This window comes from Cebidichthys violaceus, unplaced genomic scaffold (genome assembly GCF_023349555.1).
Source record: "Cebidichthys violaceus isolate CVI_PGR_0920_01 unplaced genomic scaffold, fCebVio1.0.p SCAF_1, whole genome shotgun sequence".
In the NCBI taxonomy this organism is placed as follows: domain Eukaryota; kingdom Metazoa; phylum Chordata; class Actinopteri; order Perciformes; family Stichaeidae; genus Cebidichthys; species Cebidichthys violaceus.
Genome location: NW_027176262.1, coordinates 2,158,671 through 2,172,364, shown reverse-complemented (window position 1 = coordinate 2,172,364; position 13,694 = coordinate 2,158,671). Strand labels below are relative to the sequence as shown.

Below are 13,694 nucleotides of genomic sequence, written 5' to 3'. Positions count from 1 at the left end.
GCGAAATCGTGCTACGATGTTTTGCTTTTATCACGAGCTTTTAAAAAAGCTCATTATGGCCGAGCTTTAATGCAGCAATTACAGAGGGAGGGAGACGGCTAATGGATGGGCCGCAAGCTAGAGAGACACAGCTTACCTCCATTTCGCCCTCATTTTACTGCATACGAGTCAACGCATTACTCCGGGTCACTTCTGTCTGTCTGCTACATCTAACGCACTATAATATGTTGGTGAACAACATTTGGGCTTTTAGTCCATTTTCTAGTGTTTCTAGTTCCAGTACAATAAAACCACAGACTGTGTGTAAGAAGTGGACCTAGTCCTGGTGACGGAACCCATCGGTTTATGGACTGACATTTTGAAGCCTCGAGTTCGCCAATTTTGCCGTTGCCATCTTGGATTACGGCTACGCCATGTTGGATTACGGCCGTTGCCATCTTGGATTACGGCTACGCCATGTTGGATTACGGCTACGCCATGTTGGATTACGGCCGTCGCCATCTTGGATTACGGCTACGCCATGTTGGATTACGGCTACGCCATGTTGGATTACGGCTACGGCATGTTGGATTATGGCCGTCGCCATGTTGTTTTTTTTCACAACCAGGGAACAGAAGTGACCGAAACTTTTTTATCCTAAATACCACGTATCTATGTTTTGCATACCTCGAACAGAATTGTTTTGTTATGCTGTTATACATTATCTCGTATTAAATGCAGATGTCGTCACTTTTTAGTGTCACAGTTTCTTTTAAATGAAATCACCACACGTTCTACTTTTCACATCCCCACCTTTTTCTTGCAGATTTGCATCACTACTTTCCTGCTGCAGAGAGACATTCCCCCCCCCCCCCCCCCCCCCACACACACACACAGACATCATCTTATCTCCGTCGGTAATGAACGGACAACACAAGTAACGCTGGTGGTGTAAAGGGCACGCCGAGGGAGCAGCTGCACACGGGTTACTGCCTCCAACCCTCTAAAATATTTAAAGGCGTCGTAGGCGGCCCAGCAATCGGACCTCAGTTATGCAAATCGCATTTCAGGTGTTGCTTCCGATTTAATAAGCGGCCGTCCTCTCTCTCCCCCAGAATAAGAGATGCGTTGGAAAGTGTTCACTACTAACATAATCAGAACTCCGAGGAAGCCCGGAGGTGGAATGAAGAGATGAGTGGCAGCGACGTGTGGACACGTGTGCAGATGGAGGTTCTCTCTTCAGGTTGTTTGCACATAATTTCATATTGCACACTTTGTCTGTCGACTCATTTTGAAGATCTTACACCTTCCAGAGCATTTGGTTCAACAATGACCAAACAGACCATGAGATTCACAGATCACATTCATGCTCATCAGAGGATGCACCTTTTCCATGTTGGATACTTCACAAGCTTTTCATTTTGGCTCAGGCCAAACTTTGCACAAAATAAAAGTCTTATAATCCAATAAGTGGCCTCCAAAAGCAAGATCTGAAATTGCACCCCTCCCCTTTTTGAGATCATATAAAAGCACAACAGGTCAATTACAATGAGATACCATGTGTTTGAAGATTTGGAAAATGAATAGAGGTGTGTGTGTAAGGGCGGTAAATCACAAGTTTCATCACACTACGACCGATTATTATTATGCACGGAACAAGTCTATGTTCAACGTGACTATTCTCATTAATTGAATTAATGAATTTAGTCATTCCCGCTCTTCAGACAAAGTGAGACGTTGTTTTCTACCAATTCACCACTAATGAAAAACCTGGAATCAGTTCGGCGTTCGATAGCAGACGTAGCGCGACAGACGGATCATTGGGAGGGGAGGCAGAGTCGGCCGGCAGTGACTCATTCCTGCTCCGACGTCACCGAACATCATCAGCATCTGACCTTTTACCTCAAACCTTCCCGAAGAGTCGGCGAGCTCAACGGGCTGAAGATTAGCGCTGCGTTACGGCGACGTCGTGGCTGGGTGAGCCTGCAGGCCTCGAGACTGATGAAGGGGAGCATTAACTTTATGGGGCATTTATTTACAATATTATTATTATTACAGAAGCATAGTCAATTACATCCTGTGGATAAACTAGTAAATAAATCACTTGTGCCTCAGATCAGCTTGAAGACCTGAAGGGACGTCACCGGATGGATATTGAGGAAAAACTGGGAATTGTGACTTTTTACAATCTGGAAAAAATCTAACATTTTGGAAAATAAGCTTGTTTGGTCTCTGATGAGTTTTTCATTATATATGTCCCCTTTTAGGCTTAAGTGAAGATAAAATGGCGTTCACACAATAAGACAGTAAAGGGTATTAAAAGTTATGAATGTGATACGTGTTTGAGGTAAAAACTCATCCAGAATTGATTTAAAATCCGGCAGATGAATCGTACTTGTATCCTATAAGTACGGTGGCCTTAAGGTGCAAAAACACAACAACTAATGTTTTATTGTTGTGGGTTTTTTATGTTGTGTTTTTGGTTTTATTGCTGTGATTTTCCAGATGACAGCAGGTCTATCTTTATCAAGTGAATTCCTGAATAGCAGCAAATGACCTGAGGCAGAAGCAGAAGATGACGATGCACTGTCTGTCTGTCTGTCTGTCTGTCTGTCTGTCTAAGGAACCGAATACAAACATCATTGAGGAAACGTCGCTAAAGCTTAATTAGAAAACGGCTTCAGAGTCCGGACATCCTGGAGGAGTCACTTGACAGAGCAGAGATTTGTGACACTGATGTATTGATTTCTAATAATGAAAAAGGTTTGATATACTGTATGTTATCACAGATATTTTGTATTACTAGACACTAAAGATTTCTCCCCTGAACTCTCACACCACATCTACAAGCAACAATCAAATAGATATCTGAGACACCAGGAGACCTGCACCTAAAATAAAACTCTGTGCTACGAACATCTTTCACATTTTATAGAGGGAATGTCCTTCCTTCCTCAAACTCGGATGTCATTCACCATTCAGTAACTGAATTTCTAAGTAATAATGTCTGTGGATTCAGAGTGAACCCCCCCTGTGCCTTCAGGAATCGCCATCATTAAGGATGTATGTCTGTACAGAAGAGGCCCACACACACCTCCGAGTTTCTTTGGATCTCCTACTCTCGAGAATTAAAAAACACCAACGCGCATGAACAGGTCTTTAGAGACCCCTTTTCTGTTAGTAGACATGTTGATGTATTTTTGGGAACATTAACCAAACGGGACCATATAAGCCGACCTCTACGCCGCTGGCGGACTACTTTGCTCGGAGGAGAGCACGGCTGGCTAGCTAGCTTGTCTCCGGAGCTTTCACCTGCTCTCCTGCCGACAAAGAAGTCTTCTAGCGGAGAAAAGTGAGGCAGAGGGACTGTTAGACCCAGCGCTGTCGTTGGGCTCATTTTATGTAACCAGAGTAGCATAAAGCATGGTGGAATTACTAAAAGGTAGCTAGCTAACTAGCCAGCCGCGAAAATTAGCAAACTTTTAACAACTTTAATGCTTCATCCACACACTGTTCTGTGTCACAGTGTAGGAAAGCACATTGCTATCGCCAGATAGGTTATAAAAAATGATCTTTTCTGAACTTGTGCAGCGTGAAAGCATGGTGGAATTGGCAAGCTAGCTAAGTAGCCAGCTGTACGCTAGTTAGCTTGCAAATCCCACCATGCTTTCATGCTACACTGGTTATCTCTCTCTCTAATAATTTAGCCCGCTAGCGAGTGCCTTAGCGTGTGCGACCTGAAGCTTACATTTGCAGTCTTCAAAACATGTTACTGAGAGGATTGCTGCACAAACGCTAGCATTACTCGCTAATGCTACTTCAAAATAATCGATTTGGAATATTGTGATTGTTTTTTTTATACATCACATGACTTTTCTAAAATGATGCACCGCATAATGTCACATCTGTAATATGCTTTTCTTAATGCACCTCTGTCTTTATTATATTGTTATCTTGCTCTTGCAGAAACAGTAGAATGCTGAAATTAAGTCCATTACACAGAATTTTCTACAGTGTGAACGGTGACATCACTCGCCTCAGGATGTCATATTCAACAGCTGTAATTAAAACTGAGACAGTTTAATTTCCACACTGCTCCGTTCACAGGGCAGCCTTTAGGGTTCTGCTCCGACAGCGTGGTGCCGAACCACAGTGGCCCAGAGGGGTCGATTCAATACACGACGAAGGAACAAAACTGGCTATTATAATCTGTGGATTTCAGATGAAATTAAATTTTATTTTAGATGAATTAACTAGATCCAGCAGTTCTCACATCTTTCCACCTGCACAGTATGAGACGTGATATCTGGACCTTGAAGTGGAAGTGTGAAGGGAGCAGTTGGAATTAGTATTATGTGGGAACATTATGTAGCTAATAGCATATTGACCCTCCGACCTCAATACTTTCACACAGGAACACTAAATTCATCAGTGCATGATTTAGCAAAAGTGAAGCTTTCAGTAGAGTTCAAAACCATCCCATAAAGTCTAGAAATAATGTCTTGAAGCAAATGAAAGAATGGCTGAAACTACAAACCCCAGTTTCAGTAATAATCAGTGAATCACTGTCTAAAATGTTGGTATCACCGCCTGGTGGTGACTTTTGTATCCGGGGTGAAGCTTTTAACTTGAAGCAGCAGCAGTAAAAATAAAAATATATCGTCTCAGTTTATATCAGCACGTCACCAAACAACTAACAAGCTTCCGATGCCGAGTTTAAAAACCACCGGTACCCCCCAGTCAATAGTAACGGCAACAAACACTAAGAAGAAGAAGAAGAGGGCGAGGAAGAGGAAATCAACGGTGCGCAACAACAGAGTCTCTCTCTAATATGTACGACTAATTACAGCAACATCATTTCAGGTGATGAATCGTAATTTGTTGCAGTATAACAATGACGATGGTCCCGTTACACAACGTTCATTACAAAATCCTTTTCCTGAAAAAATCAAGTCACATTTAGAGCAAAACAAACTAAACATTGGAGTAACTCTAGACGTATGACTTGTGGATGAACGCCAGATGTTTAGATGTTTTATTTAGGCATTAATCTGGCAGAGCAGGGATCTCCGGCACAAAGTGCACGGAGACGTCTCGGAGTTGAATACATGTTATTGTTCATGATGAAACAGGAAGTTGTTCTTTAGTTAGCTTTTTTAATTTTCACGAGGCAGACGTGTTTAATGGCCGAACCACTGGGCTGCATGCATCGTACAGAAATGCATATTAGTAAAATATTACAATCAAAAAGTGAGTAAACAGGCTGTTCTCATACAGAACTCGTAGCTACACCTACGGAAATCAACTTGTAGATATCCCACGAAATAAATGTGTATGTAATCCTCGTAAACCATGAACCAGCAAGTATGAAGAGGTGGATGGAGTGGAGCTAGAGTCAAACCAAAAGCAATCCTTCAACCAGGAGATCGCTCGTGAAACGTGAAGTCAAAGTTGATTCATCGGTCACATAACTTCCGTAGTTATTTAAACAAAATCAACAATCTTTTCCTAAACCTAACCAAGTAGTTTTGTTGTGTTGCCTAACCATAACTAAGTAGTGTTGCCTCAACCTAACTAAGTAGTTTAGTTGCCTAAACTTAACTAAGTAGTTTTGTTGCCTCAACCTAACTAAGTTGTTTCTTCTGAAGACGGAAGTTTACTTTGAAAAACTTGTAAACATGTAACGACACATGTTGCTGGACCTTTGTAGGAAAACAGGAAGTTTGTAGGAAGTAAAACATCCTTCGATCAAACATCAATGCTTCCATTGCGTCGCCGGTCATCTGGCAGAGTCATCTGTTCGACCAGCATGGAAGATGTGACTCACACACACACCACTGCAAGCTCTACCATCCGGTCAGGAGGGGCAACCCCTCTATCTGTGGCCAACACACACACACACACACACACACACACACACACACACACACACACTAACACGGACGTGTCTGGGGCTTAGAAAGCCTGGGTTTTGTACAGCCTGTCTCTGAAATTGGTTTCCATTAGCTCCACTGCGAGTATTAACTTTCCATTGATGCAGCAGCAGCACAGTGACGTCAAGCATGTGTCCTTGATGGAGAAACAGCACCCAGTCACCTGCTGAGGAGTTCAACAAGACTGTGTGTGTGTGTGTGTGTGTGTGTGTGTGTGTGTGTGTGTGTGTGTGTGTACTTACTGCACAGAGCAATGATGTGGCTGCTGTCTTCGTGGACAAATTTCTTCGTCACCGCCTCCTCCATGATCTGCTTCACCTGAACACAAAAGAGCCACAGTTTGAATGATTGTCACAGGAGAAGCTGCCGTCGTCACCGTCGTTTCGTGCAACGTTGCATCGGCTCCACATCGTAAACTCTGATATACGGATGATATTTTATAAACAGCCTTACATGAAATGAGGACGATTAAAAAGGGTTCATGTCAAACTAAAGTTACAGGTGCAAAAAGACGTTTCAATCAACCAAACTTTATTTGTATAGAACGTTTAACGCAGGTTGATTCACAGATAACTGACAAACTGAAAATAAGACAAGTGTGGACCAAGAAGACAGCAACAACACTGAAACAATTCAACAATTCCAAAGATAATATATAAGATAATATATAAGATAATTTTCGGGAGGGGCTCTTAAAGAGACAGGCGCTAAAACGAAGCGTTTCGGAGAGAGAGTGAATGAAGGTACATTCAGACGGACGGTATGAGAAACACAATGTGTTTTTTTTTAACATTAAAGCATTTAAACGTTTTCTAGTAGAAACCCCAAATACCAGTATGAACCTGTAAATGAGCACATGTCCCCTTTAAGATTAGACTGTAGTCTTTGTCTATGACAGCTTTAAAAGAGCACAACACTGATTTAACATTGAACTAATATTGCTGAACTGAGACTGGTTTATAACCAGTTAAAAGTTCCTCCCAGTATTTGTTATTCCATACAACCACGGATGACAATGCTACCAATTAGCTGTACTTTTTGCCATCGTGTTGCAGCTACCTGATTACAAAAACATGAAAGAATTATGCAGTCTCCTCATAACTTTGTGACAGCTACTAATAACAGCTCTGACAGTCTCTCCCAAACATCCGCACCGCTGACTTCCAATTAATACCGTGTCATCCCGGAAACATTAAAATGAGTCTTTTTTTTTTCCCCCGCTGCTATCTGTTGTGTCTCTGGAGAGGAGAGCCCGAGTGAGCTCAACACCGCCGAGTCAGTCTGCCGTTCGCTTGTCTAAGTTCGCTCTCTCCGTAGAATTAATTGTCGTCAGTAATTAATTCGGGGCCCGTCTGACGCCTCTGCCTTGTTCGGGTCTAATTGATAAACAGGAAGAATTGAATTGCTCGTTTGTGTGGCAATGAATGAACACAATCAATCAACAAGTCCTCAAAGCTTAAAGTTCCTGTGAGGAACTCTTAACTGGTCCTGAACCAGTCTCAGTGTAGTCCTGGTCCTCTGTCAGACCTCCATCAGTACAGAGACCATCAGAGAGAAGATGGTCTGTTTCTATAGAGTTATTCTGAATGATGTCATCGGAGCCACCGGGTCGGATTCTGGTGAAACCAGATGACCTCATGCAGGTTCACCAGAACCTCCTTCAGCTCAGAGTCCAGCAGAGACCGGTCCACCGTGGACAGACCCAGATCCTCCAGCAGAGACCTGGTCCACCGTGGACAGACCCAGATCCAGGAGCTCTGGAGGGAGGAGGAGAGCTCAGCTCCCGGCAGTAGCAGCAGCGTCTTCTCCTCCTCCTCCTCCTCCTCCTCCTCCTCCTCCTCAGGAGCAGAGCTTATCCTCTCTGCTGGAGACCCAGGACGTATTGCTGGACCCACTGGAGGGAAGGGAGGCAACGGGAGAACCAGAACCAGGACTGAGAGGGTCAGACTGTCAGACCCTGCTGCAGTAGAATGAGAGGTTTTCTAAAGGGACTCTGGTGCTCAGAAACTTTAATGACAAATTCTAACCAAATAGTTTCAGGAACCAAACAACCACAGACACTCAACTCAGGAACAAAATCCTTTTTTGCATTTCTTTTACATCTGAACAACTGTGAAGATCAGTGATGCAGTGATCCAACTTTTTCTCTCACAATAATTATTTCGATACCTCAACTGATCTGACAGCAGGGCTCTCTTTTTCCCAAATGTAATATCTTCATACCTTCCCTAGTGTGTAATCACTTTTAAGTAAGGTAAGATGAGGTCAGGGATTTGTGTGTGTGTGTGTGTGTGTGTGTGTGTGTGTGTGTGTGTGTGTGTGACTGAATGAGTGTAACATTTTAAAATATCGACAAAGACATGTTGTGCCCTAAAGCAAGACTCTGAGTCCCTACTAGTGATGTCACAATACCTGTGAAATTCCAAGATTCTCCCAATTTGATACCACGGTTAAAAAACAACAACCAATAAATCCCCCAAATCAACACACTCTCATTCATTACAGTTTGCATGCTTGTTTTTGAGAATGTGTTATCGTCATAGCTGATGATCCGTCTCAAGTTTCTCGCAAACACATCACGATGACGTCATAATTCACCTTCGCTCCGACATTTCACTGAATAGAGCTTGAATGCATCATAAAGTGGAACCTCTATTAGCGTTAGCTGTTAGCATTGTTAGTTAGCCACGTAGGACTGTTCTGCCCACGTTAACGTTAACTAACAGCTAAAGTTAACTAACAGCTAAACGTTAACTAACAGCTAAACGTTAACTAACAGCAAACGTTAACTAACAGCTAACGTTAACTAACAGCTAAAGTTAACTAACAGCTAAACGTTAACTAACAGCTAAACGTTAACTAACAGCTAACGTTAACTAACAGCTAAAGTTAACTAACAGCTAAACGTTAACTAACAGCTAAACGTTAACTAACAGCAAACGTTAACTAACAGCTAACGTTAACTAACAGCTAAAGTTAACTAACAGCTAAACGTTAACTAACAGCTAAACGTTAACTAACAGCTAACGTTAACTAACAGCTAAAGTTAACTAACAGCTAACGTTAACTAACAGCTAAACGTTAACTAACAGCTAACGTTAACTAACAGCTAAACGTTAACTAACAGCTAAACATTAACTAACAGCTAACGTTAACTAGCTCTCCTCCTGCTGAGTTAGACGCTGATTTGTTGTTCACAGCGTGACGTTATCAGGGACTTTATTTGTATCTAGACGCTGTTAGTGTCAAGTCTTTGATCCCCGGTACCTTCGGTATCTGGGGTACTGTAGAAAAACAAGAACCGCAGCACTTTCAGAGCTATGGCATCGACTTTATGCCGAAGTATCCGTTCTCCTGACGTCCTTAATCCCGATTTATCTCTATAAATGATGTTTTGCTGTGACTAGAGGAGGGAATTCACCTCATTAGAGCGGGCTACCATCAGGGTGATCGAATTGAAGTGGATTTCCATCGTTATGCCTTGCCTTTTTAGTAGAGTCTAGTTATTATAATAAATTAAATAGTAATAAATCATAAATATAATTGAATAAACCATAATTAAATGCAGAGCAAAGTGTTTCACAGAGGGGGAGAGAAACAAATCCTAAAATTTTACACAACACACCAATTATTCAGTCTGTCAACTGCAAACTGGTGAATTTCAGGTGTAAATATTGAGTTTACTATGATAACAACACAAAAAAACCTAAAATACATCAGCTACATATTGATAGGGATGTTCAAATGGTTTTCCGGGGTCGGTCTGTATTTGAGAACCGGTTGGAGCAGAATAATAGAAGTCAATGAAGTCAACCTCTATGTCAGCTGTTGATCTTTATTATTTCTCTCAATGCACTACGAATGCATCTTTAGAGATGTAGCTAGAAACACTTTCATCCTTTATACAAACAGCTTGAAAATGGAAATGATGTCAGCTCGTTGAACTTACTGTCCAGTTGGACCAGTGCCAAAATAGATCTGGATCAGAACTGGTCAAACTGGCTTGTTTACCATTCCTGTCTTATTGCACCAGACACCCACGCACACCAGGAACTGCCAAAAGATAAACTTTGATAAGGAAAAAGCAAACCCAATGTCGAGGCATTTAAAGGGTGCAGCTCCTTTATTAACAAATACTTACTGTAATACAAGCTGTACCTTTAACCAAACAACCTGGATGTGAAACTACCACACACACACCGATGCTAAATGCTTCCTCCAGTAAAGTTAAGAAGATCAATATGGCAAGAAACCTAGCCCCCAACTACGACACACGATTAATTAATGGCACATACATATATACATATACATATATAGATATATGCCATACTAAACATCTCTCAGGTCGGCGTGAACTCTCTGGAGATCTGCTGCTTTTCATTCGGTCTTTTAATGCTCTCATCCGGAGCCTCTGACCGACCACATCCTCCACAGAGATGTGCAAATAGATCCATATATTTACCTCCAGCCAGAGATCTGCTCAGTGATCCAGAGTGAAGCGGTGCGTACGCAGCGGCCGGCAGGCCGGCCAGCGGGGTCGATACCTTCACCCGGGTGCGAGTGACTGTGAGATCGAATCGATTGTGCGTTTGGTAATGAACCGGTTTAATTAGTGCTGGCTGTCAGGGACTACATTTGGTTTAATGTGTGATTAAGTACACTAAGAGGAATCAGCGTTATGGGTTTGTTAAAGGCTGTGCACTGAAGGTAGCAGATACTTTAACCCATGTGCTTCACTTGGATTCATCCTGATGTGTTGGTACGAGACATCATTTTTAGGAGGAAGATCTAGTAAACTTTAGAGGTTTGGTGGTTGGGTTAAACTGTAAAATCTGACAAGTTGTTCTTAGTTAAATTAATCCTTGATTGCCTTGAAAAAGGTGAGTAAATATAACTAGTTAAGTTTACTTTATATCAACTTGTTAAGTTGATTTTGTTTTAAGAATGTCTAGTCAAACGAACCATTGCTTGGTTCAAAAGTTGCTTAGATTACATTTAACATCAGCAGACTGTTCATAATGAACACAGATGCAAACATTCACTGACGATGTATTTCCTTTGTTTTGCACGATCGACACTATCACTATCATAGTTTAGCGACTCAATGCACCTGGTTAAGAAACGACAGCAGACTTTGTTATTTGCCTCTGAAGTTTGTGGGATTATTTAAGGACAGAGCAAATCAACACGACGGCACACGTTTATTTACTTTTACCAAATTAACAGCTGCAGCAAACCAAGCCTCTGTAGTTCCAGAGACGACAGCGACGCAGCGAGATGTCGCCGGTATCTGTCCAACGGCTGAGTGGAGTTCGCCAAGTTTGACTTCTGAGAATCCTGGAGCGAATGGGCTTTCTGGGAGGAGAGAGCTCATTAGCCGACTACTCGCTTACAGATTTGCTTTTCCCCTCAACAACGCGTCACCAGCGCGTTTACCTGCGAGGACTCCCGACGCCAACGAGATGCACGATCTGCTCGGGAAAGCAAATGCATCAAATATTGGAAATGCAGGAAATGCGCGACGAACTGACGTCACTCTGCGTATTCATTGTACGTGTGCGACGTGTGTTTGTTGCTAGGAGAACAATGGAAGTTTGTTCTTTTAGGATAACAGGCTGTCGCACAAATGGGCTTTTGGTCCAGTGGGACGTTCTTGGGAACAATGGGCCTTCAGAACGATGGGCCTTCAGAACAATGGGCAGTTCCATTCTATGTGTAACAACACACCTGTTACATCAAACCTTCCACACCAACAACATCATTTTAATAATATAATACGCTGTGATTGACGGGTACGGCGTCCCTACGTCCCTCCTCCTCAGTCCATATACGGTCACTTCCTGTTCACTGGTTGCAAAAACACAACAAGATGGCGAGACTTCATTCAAAGCTTCATAATCCACTGAATCTTTAGAGAACAAATGGTCGTTTGCTGCTATATTAATGCTCTGAATATCGTATCTATAGAACCTTAAAATGTGCGTTCAGTGAATTCAGCAGCCGTTATATATTTTTAAATCACATTTCTCCAGCTGTGAAATGTCAAAGTGTCTTCTGTGACTAAGACGAGCTGCAGCACAGCAGGGAAACCTCAATGAGAGTCACTCCGCACCATCCTTAAACTGGCTTTTTCTTTAGTTCTTATCACGTTATATTCATTAATATCAACGTATTATCGATTGACGAACGGTTTCCTTTCCTCTCCGGCGTGAGGAGCTGCAGCGTGATCGGGTTAATCCGCTCCTGTGAGGCCGCGGCAGAGACGCGCTCATTAACGAGGTCATTATTCACGTCTCTCTGGACTCTGAAGGACGACTCGGTGGACGTCTTTACGCGTCTCGTTGACCTGTTTCCACACACACACACACACACACACACACACACACACACACAAAACATGTCTCTCCTAACATTTAGAGATAATACACCTACTTGTCCTTAAAAGTGCCCCATCATCACCCAAAATGGAGCGGTAATTAACGTTTAACCCCACAGTACAAAGAGATCAATCGGATATCAATGCAGTTTAGAGAGCAGGAGACGTGGAAGACGATTTCGGCAGGAAGGACTGACTCGGTCCCGGAGGACGGGAAGTCGATCCGACACTCTGCTGCGTAATGACAGAATATTACTTCAGGGGGAAAAGCACCGTAACGTTGTTTAGCTGCGAGTTGCAGTATGGCCGGCGAGGCAGCTCACTGTAGTAAACAAAGGGGATCGAGTTAGAGGAGCGTTGACGCCGACCGGACCCGACTAGATTCACTGAGCTTCAAAGTCTACGTTCTGTTTCTACGACCAGCTGCAAAACAGGCTGCAGACGCCTGACAGACATAGAATAGAATCCAAAGATTAAACATTAAGAATGCTTTGTTGTGGTGATTATTAATAAAAAAGGCAAAGAGGAGCTTTTAAAGCTCTCACCACAGACTGTATATAAGAAGTGGTGACGTTTTGAAGTGGTGACGTTTTGAAGCCTTGACTTCGGCACTCTGGCCGTCGCCATCTTGGTTTTTTTGCAACCAGTGAACAGGAAGTGACCACATCTGGACTGAGGAGGAGTGACGTAGAGACGCCGTATATGTCTCTGGTAAGAGACCTGTCAATCACCGTGTAGCCCCGCCCCTAAAGCATCCCCTGCTTTATGGTCTGTTTGACTCTAAATGGAGCATAATGTACTAAATGAACATCATGCTGTATTGAAGAAGACTGTAAACTAGAGATTGAGACCATAAACTTTTCCACTAGTTTAACCAGAACTGTACTGAGAACAGTTTTGAGGACGCAGAGCAGCTGCCACAAATGATCAGATCTGCGTTGAAGTAAAAATAAAACCGACGAAACGGAACCTCTGGAGGACAAACTGAACCTACGGTCCATTTGATGCGTCACTCTGGATGCATGAGGACGAACAGATGCAGCGTTTAACAACATCTCTAACTGCACAGGGAGCACAATGCAAACTGTAAAAAAAACAACATGGATCCTTCTGCTATTCATTCTGGGTTTGGTTCACTTCATCTCAGCCACACATTTGCCTCCTCCTTTGTCTCCATTGTCATTCTAAATAAATGGGATAGTGATTTTTTTTTTCTCCAGGCATTCAATCTCCACCCTGCAGTCTCTCAATAATCCGTCATTTCCACATTTGTCGCGGAGCTTTTTGGGCATCCGACGCTGAAAACACCTGCAGGACACGAAGCCTCCTGCATTTGACTGACAACTCAGCGGTAGTGGATTCAAGACAAAAGGAGTCCCACTGTTAATTAAGCCAGACAAAGACTA

At 42.7% G+C, this 13,694-nt stretch overlaps 1 protein-coding gene across 5 annotated transcripts in view; it reads right to left on the bottom strand.

Moving 5' to 3' along the window:
* The window catches only part of sgsm2 (small G protein signaling modulator 2), a 63,189-nt gene that overhangs the window by 45,535 nt on the left and 3,960 nt on the right, over positions 1–13,694 (bottom strand). For all 5 annotated transcript variants that reach the window (XM_068705894.1, XM_068705876.1, XM_068705885.1 and 2 more), the window contains exon 2: positions 6,155–6,230. In XM_068705894.1, coding sequence (XP_068561995.1) covers positions 6,155–6,230 — 76 coding nt within the window. The remainder of the gene's footprint in view (positions 1–6,154; positions 6,231–13,694) is intronic.